Genomic DNA, 17,277 nt, shown 5'->3' with positions numbered 1-17,277 from the left:
GTTGGGTTGGGTTGAGTTGGTTGGGTTGGGTTGACCCACGTTGGGTTGGGTTGACTTGGTTGGGTTGACCCAGGTTGTGTTGGGTTGGTTGGGTTGAGTTGCCCCCAGTTGCATTGTGTTGTGTTGGTTGCTTGTGGGGCAGCACACCCCACACCTTCCCCACCCCCCCCCATTCCCCCACCCCCCCACCCCCCCCACCCCCCCCGTCCCCCCCACCTGGAAGAAGGTCATGGTGGAGCCGGCGTGGATGGTCCCGTACTCGATGTTGGTCTGGTCGGCCAGGTCGTCGGCCGACTCCACGGGCACCTCCATGCGCTGCACCGTCAGGAACGCCGCCAGGTTGGCCGTGTACGACGAGATGATGATGAGCGTGAACGCCCACCTGCCCCGGCGCCCCACGGGGTGGTCAGGGGGGGTCACCCCGACGGGGACCCCCCCGTCCCGCCCCCCCCGGTCTCACCAGACGCCGCTGACGCAGCGCGTGGAGAGCGCGCGGGGCAGCACCTCGGAGCCCTGCTGCAGGAACCCGCCCACCGGCAGCCACAGGCTGGTCCCCAGCGTGAACTGGTTCTCCAGCAGGGGGCGCTGCTGCTCGCGCGGCCACGGGTGCGGGTGGTACCACTCGTAGGGGCTCAGGCTGGGGGGGGGAGGGACCCCTCAATGTCACCAGAACGCTGAGGGGACCCCTAAACCCATCATGGAGCCACCAGGACCCCAAAACCCATCATGGACCCCTCAATGTCACCAGAACGCTGAGGGGACCCCTAAACCCATCACGGACCCACCAGGACCCCAAAACCCGTCATGGACCCACCAGGACCCCTCAATGTCACCAGAACGCCGAGGGGACCCCTAAACCCATCATGGACCCACCAGGACCCCAAAACCCATCATGGACCCCTCAATGTCACCAGAACCCCGAGGGGACCCCTAAACCCATCATGGACCCTCCAGGACCCCAAAACCCATCATGGACCCCTCAATGTCACCAGAACACCGAGGGGACCCCTAAACCCATCATGGACCCACCAGGACCCCAAAACCCATCATGGACCCCTCAATGTCACCAGAACGCTGAGGGGACCCCTAAACCCATCATGGACCCACCAGGACCCCAAAACCCATCATGGACCCCTCAATGTCACCAGAACACCGAGGGGACCCCTAAACCCATCATGGACCCACCAGGACCCCAAAACCCATCATGGACCCCTCAATGTCACCAGAACGCTGAGGGGACCCCTAAACCCATCATGGACCCACCAGGACCCCAAGGTGTCCACAGAACCCCGAGGTGACCCCAAAACCCATCATGGACCCACCAGGACCCCAAAACCCATCATGGACCCACCACAATGTCCCTGGAGCTCCCTCCAAACCCACCAGTGCCCCCCTGGGACCCCCCTGCACCCCCAAACTCTGTCTTTGGGGTCCGGCAGCACCGGGGGTGCCCCCAGGGGGGCGTATTTTGGGGTCCCCCCTCACCGCGCGGCCAAGAAGAGGACGCAGCTGACGGCCAAGTAGGCCAAGAGCATGAAGAACCAGACGGCCGGCGAGAAGGGGTCCAGGAAGGAGAAATACCCGGGTCGGCGCCCCTGGAATTTGGGGGACACATCGGTCACGCCCCCCCGGACCCCCCCCGGGGTCCCCCCCAGGTTTTGGGGACCCCCCGGTACCATGTGGACGCGGTAGAGGATGCTGATCCCCAACGTCATGAAGGGTTTGGAGAAGTCGATGACCTTCTCGCGCTCGGCCGTGATGGTGAAGGCGGCCACGGCCAGGTCGGCTTTCTGGGGGGACCCCGATATCCAGTGACCCCCCCGCAGGGCGCCCCAATAGCCCCCCGATGCCCCCAAAGGTCACAGGGGGTGTGGGATGATCCGGGAGAGGCGGGAAATGGGAGAAATGGCCCCAAAAAACAGACCAAGATGCCCCAAAATCCACCTCAGGAGACCCCAAAACCCACCCCGGGACACCCCAGAACCCCCCAAAAACGTCCTAGGACCCCCCAAAACCCCCCAAATCCACCCCAGTACACCTCAAAATCCACCCCAGGAGACCCCAAAATCCACCCCAGGACCCCCAAAATCCACCCTGGGACACCCAAAATCCACTCCAGGACCCCCCAAAACCCATCCCAGGACCCCCGAAACCCACCCTGGGACACCCCGAAACCCACCCCTGGACCCCCCAAAATCCACCCTGGGACACCCCAAAACCCACCCCAGGACACCCCAAAACGCCCTATAAATCACCCCAAAATCACCCCATAGATTTCCCCAGGACACCCCAAAACCCCCATAACAAACCCCAGGACCCCCCCAGAACCCACCCCAGACCACCATTCCCCTCCCAGACCCCCCAAAACCCCCCAGGACCCCCCGAATCCTGGGCGCGTACCCGGTTGATGAGCTCGCCCACCATGCCGGTCCAGGAGCCGTTGGGCTCGGGGGCCCCGTACAGCCCATCCCCCACCAGGCGCAGCTGGAAGCGGAAGTTGAGCAGCGCGGCCAGTTCGGTCAGCATGTCCACGCAGAACCCCTCGTAGCGCTCCGGGGAGCCCCCCACGCGCATCACGTAGGGGTTCTCCTGGGGGGACACGGGGGTCAGCCAGGGGGACCCGATGGGGACCCAACAGGAACCCAATGGGACTCAACGGAACCCAACAGAACTCAATGGAACTCAAGGGAACCCAATGAAACCCAACGGGAACCAATGGAGACCAAACAGGAACTCAACAGAACCCAATGAAACCCAACGGGAACCAATGGAGACCAAACAGGAACTCAACGGAACTCAACGGGACCCAACGGAACCCAACGGGAACCAATGGAACCCAACAGAACTCAATGGAACTCAACGGAACCCAATGGAACCCAACGGGAACCAATGGAGACCAAACAGGAACTCAACGGAACTCAATGAAACCCAACGGGAACACATGGAGACCAAACAGGAACTCAACGGAACTCAATGGGACCCAACGGAGCTCAATGGAACCCAATGGAACCCAACAGAACTCAATGGAACTCAATGGAACCCGATGGAACCCAACGGGAACCAATGGAGACCAAACAGGAACTCAACGGAACTCAATGAAACCCAACGGGAACACATGGAGACCAAACAGGAACTCAACGGGACCCAACGGAACCCAACGGGAACCAATGGAACCTAACAGAACTCAATGGGACCCAACGGAGCTCAATGGAACCCAATGGAACCCAACAGAACTCAATGGAACTCAATGGAACCCGATGGAACCCAACGGGAACCAATGGAGACCAAACAGGAACTCAACGGGACCCAACGGAACCCAACGGGAACCAATGGAACCTAACAGAACTCAATGGGACCCAACGGAACTCAACAGAACTCAATGGAACTCAACGGAACCCAATGGAACCCAACAGGAACCCAATGGGAACCCAATGGAGACCCAACGGGAACCCAACGGAACTCAACAGAACCCAACGGGAACCAATGGAACTCAATGGAACCCAGCAGAACTCAACGGAACTCAATGAAACCCAATGGAACCCAACGGGAACCAATGGAGACCAAACGGAACCCAATGGAACTCTTCAATGGAACTCAACGGGACCCAACGAGACCCAACAGAACTCAATGGGAACCAATAAAACCAACAGGACCCAATGGGACCTAACGGGAACTCAATGGGACCCAATGGGAACGCAACGGAACTCAATGGAACTCAACGGAACCCAATGGAGACCCAACAGAACCCAATGGAAGTCAACGGGAACCCAATGGAACTCAACGGGAACCCAACAGAACTCAATGGAACCAAATAGAACCCAACGAAACTCAACGGAACTCAATGAAACCCAATGGAACCCAACGGGAACCAATGGAGACCCAGCGGAACCCAATGGAACTCTTCAACGGAACTCAACGGGACCCAACAGAACTCAATGGGAACCAATAAAACCAACAGGACCCAATGGGACCTAACGGGAACTCAATGGGACCCAACGGGAACCCAACGGAACTCAATGGAACTCAATGGAACCCAATGGAGACCCAACAGAACCCAATGGAAGTCAACGGGAACCCAATGGAACTCAACGGGAACCCAACAGAACTCAATGGAACCAAATAGAACCCAACGAAACTCAACGGAACCCAACGGGACCCAATGGGAACCAATGGAACTCAACGGAACCCAAAGGGAAGCCAATGGAACCCAATGGGAACCCAATGGGGATGGGGACAACCCAACGGGAACCCAAGGCGACCCCAAGATGACCCCAATGGTGACCCCCCCCATGGTGACCCCCCCATGGGGACCCCCAAGGGGACCCCGCTGGGGACTCACCAGGATGGTGGTGACGATGAGGGTCCGGTTGGCCAGGCTGGCCGAGGCGTTGAAGGCCAAGGTGGTGGAGTCCATGGCCAGGGTGTGGTTGGAGAACCACACGCCCACCTGGGGGGACACGGCAGGTGTGGGGCAGCCGTGGGGCAGCCGTGGGGCAGCTATGGGGCAGCCATGGGGCAGAGGGTGGGTGCAATGGGGAGGATGCCATGCAGGGCACAGATGGTTTGGGATTTAGGGCAGTTATGGGGCAGATGTGGGTGATTTTGGGGGGCGATGTGGGTCATTTTTGGGGCGCTATGGGGCAGCTATGGGGCGCTATGGGGCGGACCTGCCGGCTGCCGTCCCGCCCGGCCTCCAGCACGCTCAGGCTGTAGTTGGTTCGCTGCCCTTTGCTGTTGAACTCCACACGCCCCGTCAGCCCCTCGTACTCCACCTGCAGGACCCCAAAACCTGAGCACCCCAAAACCCGGGGGGTCCCCCCCAGGAGGGTCTTGGGGACCCCCAGGGGAGGGTTTTGGGGTCCCCAGAACAATCCAGGACCCCCAGGAGGGGTTTTGGGGTCCCCAGAGTCTTTGAGGTCCCCGGAGGAGGGTTTTGGCATGTTTGGGGGTGGTTGGGGGGTCCCATGGAGGTTTTGGGGTCCTTGGGGTATTTGGGGTCCCCGGGTCAGATTTTGGGGTCCCTGGGGCTCTTTGGGATCCCCAGGTGGGTTTTGGGGTCTCAGGGGGGTTTTGGGGTCCCCAGGTCAGATTTTGGGGTCCCGGGTGGGTTATGGGGTCCCATGCAGGTTTGGGGTCCCCAGGGGTTTTGGGGTCCCCGGGTCAGGTTTTGGGGTCCCGGGTGGGTTTTGGGGTGCCCAGGGGGGTACTGGGGTCCCCGGGTCAGGTTTTGGGGTCCCGGGTGGGTTTTGGGGTCCCATGGAGGTTTGGGGTCCCCGGGTCAGATTTTGGGGTCCCGGGTGGGTTTTGGGGTCCCCAGGTCAGATTTTGGGGTCCCTGGGTGGGTTTTGGGGTCCCCAGGGGGTTTTGGGTTCTCCAGGTCAGGTTTTGGGGTCCCAGGGGGGTTTTGGGGTCCCGGGTGGGTTTTGGGGTCCCCGGGTCAGGTTTTGGGGTCCCGGGGGGGTTTTGGGGCGCTCACCATGCGCAGGTAGTTCATGAGGCTGGTGCCGTGGGGCCAGATGCCGGGGGTCCCGCAGCCCAGGGGGCGCCCGCCCCCGATGTCCTGGCTGCGGTTCAGCTCGCGCACGGCGCCGACCACCACGTGCAGCGCGTCGAACAGCAGCGCGGCCGACAGCTGCGGACAGACAGACAGCCCGTCACCCCCAACGGGCCGGGGGGCGCCCCAAAGGGTCATTGAGTTGACCCCAAAGATCGTTGGGTTGACCCAAAGGGTCGTTGGGTTGACCCAAAGGGTTGTTGAGTTGACCCAAAAGATCGTTGGGTTGACCCAAAGGGTTGTTGAGTTGAACCAAAGGGTCGTTGGGTTGACCCAAGATCGTTGAGTTCCTCCCAAGATCGTTGAGTTGCCCCCAAGATCGTTGAGTTGCCCCAAAAGATCATTGGGTTGACCCAAAAGATCGTTGGGTTGACCCAAAAGATCGTTGGGTTGACCCAAAGGATTGTTGGGTTGACCCAAAGGATCATTGAGTTGACCCAAGAACATTGAGTTGGGGAACAAGACCATTGAGTTGCCCCCAAGATCGTTGAGTTGGGGAACAAGACCATTGAGTTACACCCCAAGATCATTGAGTTGCCCCAAAAGATCATTGAGTTGCCCCAAAGGATCGTTGGGTTGACCCAAAAGATCGTTGGGTTGACCCAAGATCATTGAGTTCCCCCCAAGATCATTCAGTTGCCCCCAAGTCTGTTGAGTTGCCCCCAAGATCGTTGAGTTGACACAAAAGACCGTTGAGTTGACCCAAAGGCTCGTTGGGTTGACCCAAAGGTCGTTGGGTTGACCCAAAGGGTCGTTGGGTTGACCCAAAAGATCGTTGGGTTGACCCAAAGGGTCGTTGGGTTGACCCAAAGGATCGTTGGGTTGACCCAAAGGGTCGTTGGGTTGACCCAAAGGATCGTTGGGTTGACCCAAAGGGTCGTTGAGTTGACCCAAAGGGTCGTTGAGTTGACCCAAAGGGTCGTTGGGTTGACCCAAAGGGTCATTGGGTTCCCCGAAGACCATTGAGTTCCCCCCAAGATCGTTGAGTTGACCCAAAGGGTCGTTGGGTTGACCCAAAAGATCGTTGAGTTGCCCCCAAGTCTGTTGAGTTGCCCCAAAGGATCGTTGGGTTGACCCAAAGAGTCGTTGGGTTGACCCAAGATCATTGAGATCCCCCCAAGATCATTGAGTTGCCCCCAAGATCGTGGAGTTGCCCCCAGGATCATGGAGTTGCCCCAAAGGACCATTGGATTCCCCCCAAGATCGTTGAGTCCCCCCAAGATCGTTGAGTTGACCCAAAGGACCATTGGATTCCCCCCAAGATCGTTGAGTCCCCCCCAGATCACTGAGTTCCCCATTGGGTTCCCATTCATTTTTGAGGTCCCCCAACATTTTTAAGGGTCCTCCCCCATATTTCAGGGTCCCACTTGACTTCTGGGGTCCCTCCCTGTCCCCCCTAGTCCTTGGTTCCCCCCCAAGGCCCCCAGATCCCCCACAAGACCCCCAGATCCCCCCAAGATCGTTGAGTTCCCCCCAAGATCGAGTTCCCCCCAAGATCATTGGGTTCCCCCAAGATCATGGGATTCCCCCAAGATCATTGATTTCCCCCCAAGATCATTGAGTTCCCCCCAAGATCGTTGGGTTCTCCCCAACATCATTGGGTTTTCCCCAAGATCATTGAGTTCCCCCCAAGATCGTTGGGTTCCCCCAAGATCATTGAGTTCCCCCCAAGATCGAGTTCCCCCCAAGACCCCCCAATTCCCCCCAAGATCGTTGAGTTCCCCCCAAGATCATTGAGTTCCCCCCAAGACCCCTTAATTCCCCCCAAGATCACTGAGTTCCCCCCAAGATCATTGAGTTCCCCCCAAGATCATCGAGTTCCCCCCAAGATCGTTGGGTTCCCCCCAAGACCATCGAGTTCCCCCCAAGCTCGTTGGGTTCCCTGAAGCTTTTGGGCCCCCCATTGGATTCCCATTGGGTTTTTGGGCCCCTCCCGGGGTTTGTGGGTCCCCCCCCCGTTTCGGGGTCCCCGTGGGGGTCTCGGGGTCCCCCCCTCACCGCAGGGCCGGGGTAGGGGCCGCGCTCGCAGCTCTCGCGCCACGACATGTTGAGGCTGCGCACGAACTCGGGGTAGAAGCGATGGCTGGTGTTGAACATGGAGAAGCCCAGGACCGAGCGGGGGGCGTCGCCCCCCAGGCGCAGCAGCGGGAAGTCCTGGGGGGGGCACAGGGGGGGTCAAGGGGCAGTGGGGGTCAGTGGGGGTCAACAAGAGTCAATGGGGGTCAATGGGGGTCAATGGGGGTCAACGGGGGTCAATGGGAATCAATAGGAGTCAAAGGGGTCAATGGGGATCAATGGGGTCAATGGGGATCAATGGGGTCAATGGGGTCAACAGGGGTCAACGGGGATCAATGGGGGTCGATGGGAATCAATGGGGGTCAACGGGGGTCAACGTGAGTCAATGGGGGTCAATGAAGGTCAACAGGGGTCAATGGGGGGCAATGGGGGGCAATGGGGGTCAACGGGGGTCAGTGGTTGTCAATGGGGGTCAATGTGGGTCAATGGGGGTCAATAGAGGGCAATGGGGGTAGTGGGGTCAGTGGTGGGTCAATGGGAGTCAACAGGGGTCAACGTGAGTCAACAGGGGTCAATGGGGTCAATGAAGGTCAACAGGGGTCAATGGGAGTCAACGGGGGTCAACGCAAGTCAATGGGGGTCAATGAAGGTCAACAGGGATCAATGGGGGTCAATGAAGGTCAACAGGGGTCAATGAAGGTCAGTGGGGGTCAATGGGAATCAATGGGGGTCAACGAGGGTCAAGGGGGGTCAAGGGGGGTCAAGGGGGATCAATGGGGGTCAACGGGGGTCAATGGGGATCAATGGGGGTCAATGGGGATCAATGGGGGGTCAATGGGGGTCAAGGGGGGTCAATGGGGATCAATGGGGGGTCAGTGGGGGTCAGGACTCACCATGGTGGTCAGGATGTACTTGTAGAAGGCCGAGGTCATGCCCAGCTCAGCGGCCTGGGGGGCAAACAGGGGGGTCTGCCCCATAGCGGCCCCACAGCCCCCAGCCCCCCAACCCCCAGCCCCACATCCCCAGCCCCCCAAGTCCCCACCTTGCTGAGCACCAGCCGCGCCACCGAGGCGTTGGCGTCGATGACGATGACGGGGACCTTGTCGTCGCGGATCTCCTTGAGCAGGGGGGTGGGGTCCTGCGCCCCCTCCAGCACCCGCACCGACAGCGTCTCCCGCGAGATCAGGAACCCCCGCACCAGCTCCTCCAGCCGCAGGAGGCCTGGGGACACCATGGGGACACTGGGGACACTGGGGGCAGTGGGGGCAGTGGGGGCGATGGGGGCGATGGGGGCGATGGGGACAATGGGGACATTGGGGACGATGGGGGCGATGGGGACATTGGGGACGACGGGGGCGATGGGGGCGATGGGGGCAATGGGGGCGATGGGGGCAATGGGGACATTGGGGGCGATGGGGGCAATGGGGACATTGGGGGCGATGGGGGCGATGGGGGTGATGGGGGCGATGGGGGCAATGGGGACAATGGGGACATTTGGGTCATTGGGGACATTGGGGACAATGGGGGGAATGGGGACAATGGGGACATTGGGGGCGATGGGGACAATGGGGACAATGGGGACATTGGGGGCGATGGGGGCGATGGGGACATTGGGGACAGTGGGGGCGATTGACCCCCAATACCCCCCCCATATCCCCCAATACCCCCCCAATGACCCCCAATGACCCCCAATAAACCATCCAATGACCCCCCCATGATCCCCAATGACCCCCCAATGACCCCCCATAACCCCCAATAACCCACAATACCCCCCAATGACCCCCAATAACCCCACCATATCCCCCCATAACCCCCCCATACCTCCCCCAATAACCCCCCAATGACCCCCAATGATCCCCAATACCCCCCCAATGACCCCCAATGATCCCCAATACCCCCCCAATGACCCCCAATGATCCCCAATAACCCCCCAATGACCCCCAATGATCCCCAATACCCCCCCAATGACCCCCAATGATCCCAAATACTCCCCCTTATCCCCCAATACCCCTCCAATAACCCCCCGTAAACCCCCTAACGACCCCCAATACCTCCCCCAATGACCCCCAATGAGCATCATAACCCCCCAATAACCCCTATAACCCCCCAATAACCCCCCCAATAACCCCCAATACCCCCCCAATAACCCCCAATGAGCACCATAACCCCCCAATAACCCCCCCAATGACCCCCAATGACCCTCCATGACCCCCTATAACCCCCAATAACCCCCCAATAACCCCCCTATAACCCCCAATGACCCCCAATAACCCCCCATAACCCCCAATACCCCCGCAATGACCCCCCATAACCGCATAAACCCCCCCAATGACCCCCCATAACCCCCATAAACCCCCCCAATGACCCCCAATGATCCCCAATACCCCCCCATATCCCCCCATAACCCCCAATAACCCCCCCCAATGACCGCCAATGATCCCCAATACCCCCCCCATCCCCAAATACCCCTCCAATAACCCCCCATAAACCCCCAATGACCCCCAATACCCCCCCAATGACCCCCAATGACCCCCAATACCCCCAATAAACCACCCAATGCCCCCCCCATGACCCCCAATGACCCCCAATTACCCCCCATAACCCACCCAATACCCCCCCAATGGCCCCCCCAGACCCCCCCCATGCCCCCCCCTACACTCGGGCCGTGCGCAGATGAGGGCGGCGGGGGGGCTGTGCAGGCGGCGCAGCAGCCCCCCAAGAACCCCCATAACCCCCAATAAACCACCCAATGCCCCCCCCAGGACCCCCATAAACCCCCCCAATGACCCCCCATAACCCCCCATAACCCCCAATAGCCCCCCAATGACCCCCCAATGATCCCCAATACCCCCCCATATCCCCCCAATGACCCCCATAACCCCCAATAACCCCCCCAATGACACCCAATGACCCCCCAATGATCCCCAATACCCCCCCATATCCCCCCAATGACCCCCCATAACCCCCAATAGCCCCCCAATGACACCCAATGACCCCCCATAACCCCCAATAGCCCCCCAATGACACCCAATGACCCCCCAATGATCCCCAATACCCCCCCATATCCCCCCCAATGACCCCCCATAACCCCCTATAACCCCCCCAAAGCCTCCCCCAATGACTCCCATAACCCCCCCAATGACCCCCCATGACCCCCCATAAACCCCCACAAAGACCCCCCCAGACCCCCCCCGTGCCCCCCCCTACACTCGGGCCTGGCGCAGATGAGGGCGGCGGGGGGGCTGTGCAGGCGGCGCAGCAGCCCCCCAAGAACCCCCATAACCCCCATAACCCCCATAACCCCCATGTAACCCCCCCAATGACCCCCATAACCCCCATAAGCCCCCCCATAACCCCCATGTAACCCCCCCAATGACCCCCAATACCCCCCCAATGACCCCCCCAGGCCCCCCCCATGCCCCCCCCTACACTCGGGCCTGGCGCAGATGAGGGCGGCGGGGGGGCTGTGCAGGCGGCGCAGCAGCCCCCCCACGGCGCCGCTCACGTCCTCGTTGCTGGGGAACAGGCTGAGGGCGGCGAAGCGCAGCAGGGGGGGCGGGGGGCGTCCTCGGGGCCCACCTTGATGTGCGGGATCTGGGGGGGTCACAGGGGTCAGGGGGGTCAGGGGGGGGCGGGGGGCGTCCTCGGGGCCCACCTTGATGTGCGGGATCTGGGGGGTCAGGGGGGGTCAGGGGGGGGTCAGGGGGGGCAGGGGGGGCGGGGGGGTCATGGGGGGTCAGGGGGGTCAGGGGGTCACAGGGTCAGGGGGGGCGGGGGGGTCAGGGGGTCAGGGGGGGTCAGGGGGCTCGGGGGGGTCAGGGGGGTGGGGGGCGTCTCGGGGCCCACCTTGATGTGCGGGATCTGGGGGTCACGGGGGGTCACGGGGGTCACGGGGGTCAGGGGGGCGGGGGGGGTCATGGGGGGTCAGGGGGGTCAGGGGGGTCACAGGGGTCAGGGGGGTGGGGGGCGTCCTCGGGGCCCACCTTGATGTGCGGGATCTGGGGGGGCGGGGGGGGCGGGGGGGGTCAAGGGGTCATGGGGGGTCATAAGGGTCAGGGGTCAGGGGGGTCACGGGGGGTCAGGGGGGGTCATGGGGGTCAGGGGGGTCCCAGGAGGGTCTGGGGGTGCCCAGGGGGTCCCTGGGGTGCTCAGGGGTCCCAGAGTCCCTGTTTTGGGGTCCCAGGGGGTCTGGGGAGTTCCCAGGGGGTTTAGGGGGTCCACAGGGGGTTAAGGAGTCCCCAGGTCCTTGTTTTGGGGTCCCAGGGGGTCTGGGGGGTTCCCAGGGGGTTTTTAGGGGTCCCAGGGTCCCTGTTTTGGGGTCCCAGGGTGTTCTGGGGGGTTCAGGGGGTTCACAGGTCCCAAGGGTTTTGGGGTTCCCAGGGGGTTCAGTGGGTCTGGGGTGTTCCCAGGGGGTCTGGGGGGGTCCCAGGAGGTTCAGAGGGTTCCCAGGTTGTTCAGTGAGTTTGGGGGGTTCAGGGGGTCCCAGGGGATTTGGGGGGTTCAGTGGGTCTGGGTGGTTCCCAGGGGGTTTGGGGGGTTCAGGGGGGTCCCCGAGGTCCCTGTTTTGGGGTCCCTGGGGGGTTCAGGGGGTCCCAGGGGTTTCAGGGGTTTGGGGTCCCTGTTTTGGGGTCCCTGTTTTGGGGTCCCAGGGTGTCCTGGGGGGTTCAGGGGGTTTGGGGGGTCCCAGGAGGTTCAGGGAGTTTGGGGGGTTCAGGGGTCCCTGGGTCCCTGTTTGGGGTCTCTGGGGGGTTCAGGGGGTTTGGGGGTTCCCAGGGGGTTCAGGGGGGTCCCAGGTTGTTCAGGGAGTTTGGGGGTTCCCAGGGTTTCCCAAGGGGGTTCAGGGGGTTCAGGGGGTTCCCAGGGGGTCCCAGGGGGTTCAGGGGTCCCCGGGGTGTTTTGGGGGGTCCCAGTTTTGGGGTCCTCACCTCCTTGTCCCCGCAGATGTGGCTGACGGTGGCGGCTGCGGCCGGACTGGCGGCCGGACCCAGGACAGACAGAACCCCCCGGGGCAGCACCTGGCACACTGAACCAGTACGGACCAGTTCAGACCAGTATGGACCAGTATAGACCAGTACGGACCAGTATAGACCAGTACAGACCAGTACGGACCAGTACGGACCAGTACAGACCAGTATGGACCAGTTCAGACCAGTATGGATCAGTACAGACCAGTATGGACCAGTTCAGACCAGTACAGACCAGTATGGACCAGTATAGACCAGTACGGACCAGTTCAGTCCAGTATGGACCAGTACAGACCAGTACGGACCAGTTCAGACCAGTATGGACCAGTACGGACCAGTTCAGACCAGTATGGACCAGTACAGACCAGTATGGACCAGTACGGACCAGTTCAGACCAGTACAGACCAGTTCAGACCAGTACGGACCAGTTCAGACCAGTACGGACCAGTTCAGACCAGTATGGACCAGTACAGACCAGTACGGACCAGTACAGACCAGTTCAGACCAGTATGGACCAGTACAGACCAGTATGGATCAGTACAGACCAGTATGGACCAGTACAGACCAGTTCAGACCAGTATGGACCAGTACAGACCAGTACGGACCAGTACAGACCAGTTCAGACCAGTATGGACCAGTACAGACCAGTATGGATCAGTACAGACCAGTATGGACCAGTACAGACCAGCATGGACCAGTTCAGACCAGTGACCCAGGACAGACAGAACCCCCGGGGCAGCACCTGGCACACTGAACCAGTACGGACCAGTTCAGACCAGTACGGACCAGTTCAGACCAGTATGGACCAGTACAGACCAGTATGGACCAGTTCAGACCAGTGACCCAGGACAGACAGAACCCCCCGGGGCAGCACCTGGCACACTGAACCAGTACGGACCAGTTCAGACCAGTATGGACCAGTATAGACCAGTATGGACCAGTACGGACCAGTGACCCAGGACAGACAGAACCCCCCCGGGGCAGCACCTGGCACACTGAACCAGTACGGACCAGTTCAGACCAGTATGGACCAGCTCAGACCAGTGACCCCCCCCACTGACCCTCCAATCCATCCCAGTTCATCCCAGTGCCCCCAATCCATTCCAATCCATCCCAGTCCATCCCAGTTCATCCCAGTGCCCCCCCAATCCATCCCAGTCCATCCCAGTTCATCCCAGTGCCCCCCCAATCCATTCCAATCCATCCCAGTCCATCCCAGTTCATCCCAGTGCCCCCCCAATCCATCCCAGTCCATCCCAGTCCATCCCAGTGCCCCCCCAATCCATCCCAGTTCATCCCAGTTCATCCCAGTGCCCCCCCAATCCATCCCAGTCCACCCCAGTCCATCCCAGTGCCCCCCAGTGCCCCCCCAATCCATCCCAGTCCATCCCAGTCCATCCCAGTCCATCCCAGTCCATCCCAGTTCATCCCAGTGCCCCCCCCAATCCATTCCAATCCATCCCAGTTCATCCCAGTGCCCCCCAATCCATTCCAATCCATCCCAGTCCATCCCAGTTCATCCCAGTGCCCCCCCAATCCATCCCAATCCATCCCAGTCCATCCCAGTGCCCCCCCAATCCATCCCAGTTCATCCCAGTGCCCCCCCAATCCATCCCAGTCCATCCCAGTTCATCCCAGTGCCCCCCAATCCATCCCAGTTCATCCCAGTGCCCCCCCAATCCATCCCAATCCATCCCAGTCCATCCCAGTGCCCCCGATCCATCCCAATCCATCCCAGTTCATCCCAGTGCCCAGGACAGCCCCATACTGGCTGTCCCGCTGCAGCCCCCAGTATAACCAGTACAAACCAGTACCCCATTATAACCACTATAATCAGTACACCCAGTATCCCCAGTATCCCCAGTATCCCCAGTATCACTCACTGCTGGCCGTGCTCTCGTACTGGCTGTCCCCCCCAATTCGAACACCCCAGTATCCCCAGTATCCCCAGTATCACTCACTGCTGGCCGTGCTCTCGTACTGGCTGTCCCCCCCCAATTCGAACACCCCAGTATCCCCAGTATCACTCACTGATGGCCGTGCTCTCGTACTGGCTGTCCCCCCCCAATTCGAACACCCCAGTATCCCCAGTATCACTCACTGCTGGCCGTGCTCTCGTACTGGCTGTCCCCCCAATTCGAACACCCCAGTATCCCCAGTATCACTCACTGCTGGCCGTGCTCTCGTACTGGCTGTCCCCCCCCAATTCGAACACCCCAGTATCCCCAGTGTCACTCACTGATGGCCGTGCTCTCGTACTGGCTGTCCCCCCCCAATTCGAACACCCCAGTATCCCCAGTATCACTCACTGATGGCCGTGCTCTCGTACTGGCTGTCCCCCCCCAATTCGAACACCCAGTATCCCCAGTATCACTCACTGCTGGCCGTGCTCTCGTACTGGCTGTCCCCCCAATTCGAACACCCCAGTATCCCCAGTATCACTCACTGCTGGCCGTGCTCTCGTACTGGCTGTCCCCCCCCAATTCGAACACCCCAGTATCCCCAGTGTCACTCACTGATGGCCGTGCTCTCGTACTGGCTGTCCCCCCCAATTCGAACACCTCCACCTCCAGGCGGGGCCGGGGACTCGAACCCAGGGCCCCCAGGAGCCCGTTGAGCTGCTCCGCGCCAGCGCCAGCGCCAGCCGCTGCCCCCCCCGCACGGGGCCGCCCTCGTCCAGGATGGCCGCTGGGGGGGGGGGGGGGAAATGACGTCACAGACCGCCCCCGGACCCCCCCATGTCCCCCCATGTTCCCATGTCCCCCCATGTCCCCCCATGTCCCCCCATGTCACCCTGTGCCCCCCAGCCGCTGCCCCCCCCCGCACGGGCCGCCCTCGTCCAGGATGGCGGCTGGGGGGGGGAAGGGACGGCAGTGACCCCCCGCACCCCCCCATGTCCCCCCATGTCCCCCCATAATCCCCTGTCCCCATGTCCCCCTGTGACCCCCCCATATCCCCCCATGTCCCCCCATATCCCATGTCCCCCCATGTTCCCCCATTGTCCCCATATCCCCCCCATGTGCCCATGTCCCCCATGTCCCCCCCATCCCCATGTCCCCCCATTTCCCCATGCCTCCCCATGTCCCCCCATGTCCCCCCATATCCCATGTCCCCCATGTTCCCCATGTCCCCCATGTTCCCCATGTCCCCCCATGTCCCCCCATATCCATGTCCCCCCATGTTCCCCATGTCCCCCATGTTCCCCATGTCCCCCCATGTCCCCCCATCCCCATGTCCCCCCCATTTCCCCATGCCTCCCCATGTCCCCCCATGTCCCCCCCATCCCCATGTCCCCCCATGTCCCCCCATCCCCATGTCCCCCCATGTCCCCATGCCTCCCCATGTCCCCCCATGTCCCCCCCATCCCCATGTCCCCCCCATGTCCCCCATGTCCCCCATGTCCCCATGTCCCTCTGTCCCGCCATGTCCCCCCCATACCCCCCATATCCCCATGTCCCCCCCTGTCCCCATATCCCCCCATAATCCCTACGTCCCCCGCATCACCCATTCCCCCCCCCCGCCCCCATGTCCCCATGTCCCCCCATATCCCCATGTCCCTGTGACCCCCCCATTCCCCCCCATGTCCCCCCATGTCCCTCTGTCCCCATATCCCCCCATATCCCCATGTCCCCCCGGCCCCATGTCTCCATGTCCCCCATGTCCCCCCATCCCCATGTCCCCCCCATATCCCCATGTCCCCCCATATCCCCATGTCCCCCCCATATCCCCCCATGTCCCCCCCATATCCCCCCACGTCCCCCCCTGTCCCCATATCCCCCCATGTCGCCCCCATGTGCCCCCATGTCCCTCTGTCCCCCATGTCCCCCCCACCCCCATGTCTCCATGTCCCCTCATGTCCCCCCATGTCCCCCCCATCCTCATGTCCCCCCCCATATCCCCGTGTCCCCCCCATGTCCCCCCATGTCCCCTGTCCCCATGTCCCTATATCCCCCCATGTCCCCCAATGTCCCCCTGTCCCCTCACCCATGCACAGGGGGGAGGGTCCCCATGTCCCCCCTGTCCCCCCCTGTCCCCCCATGTCCCCCAATGTCCCCTCACCCATGCGCAGGGGGAGGGTCCCCATGCCCCCCCCATGTCCCCAATGTCCCCCCTTGTCCCCATGTCCCCCCATGTCCCCCCATGTCCCCCCATGTCCCCCAATGTCCCCCTGTCCCCTCACCCATGCGCAGGGGGCAGGGTCCCCATGTCCCCCATGTCCCCCATGTCCCCCCCTGTCCCCATGTCCCCCATGTCCCCCCATGTCCCCCATGTCCCCCCTGTCCCCTCACCCATGCGCAGGGGGAGGGTCCCGCCGCTCCCGGGGGCGACCCCCCCCCCCACCAGCAGCAGCAGCAGCAGCAGCAGCGCGGGGGCCGGCGGCATCGTCCCCCCCGCATGGGGACACGGCGGCCTGGGGACAATGACCCCCCCATGAGACCCCCCCTGTACCCCCAAACAACCCCCCATCGTCCCCCCCGCATGGGGACACGGCGGCCTGGGGACAGCAATGGGGACCCCCCCATGAGACCCCCAAACAACCCCCCCATCGTCCCCCCCGCATGGGGACACGGCGGCCTGGGACAGTGACCCCCCCATGAGACCCCCCCTGAGACACCAACCCCCCATCGTCCCCCCGCATGGGGACACGGCGGCCTGGGGACAGTGACCCCCCCATGAGACCCCCAAACAACCCCCCCCATCGTCCCCCCCGCATGGGGACACGGCGGCCTGGGGACAGTGACC

The 17,277-nt window shown here is 62.0% G+C and overlaps 1 protein-coding gene across 1 annotated transcript; it reads right to left on the bottom strand.

Annotated features, from left to right (window-relative positions):
• Positions 1-216: 216 nt before the first annotated feature.
• On the bottom strand, positions 217-14,606 carry LOC309452695 (glutamate receptor ionotropic, kainate 5-like; the record flags this gene model as incomplete). The annotated part of the gene is given in 15 exon segments (XM_082077346.1): positions 217-382; positions 461-637; positions 1,486-1,595; positions 1,677-1,790; positions 2,401-2,589; positions 4,340-4,447; positions 4,668-4,772; positions 5,477-5,632; positions 7,553-7,708; positions 8,464-8,517; positions 8,613-8,791; positions 11,000-11,125; positions 11,128-11,164; positions 12,496-12,593; positions 14,566-14,606. Coding segments are annotated over 15 exon segments (1,776 nt in total), but the record flags the coding sequence as incomplete, so codon positions are not given.
• Positions 14,607-17,277: the final 2,671 nt, after the last annotated feature.

This window comes from Streptopelia decaocto (genome assembly GCF_964273445.1).
Source record: "Streptopelia decaocto genome assembly, contig: HAP1_SCAFFOLD_2240, whole genome shotgun sequence".
In the NCBI taxonomy this organism is placed as follows: domain Eukaryota; kingdom Metazoa; phylum Chordata; class Aves; order Columbiformes; family Columbidae; genus Streptopelia; species Streptopelia decaocto.
This window is presented reverse-complemented; position numbering and strand designations above follow the sequence as displayed.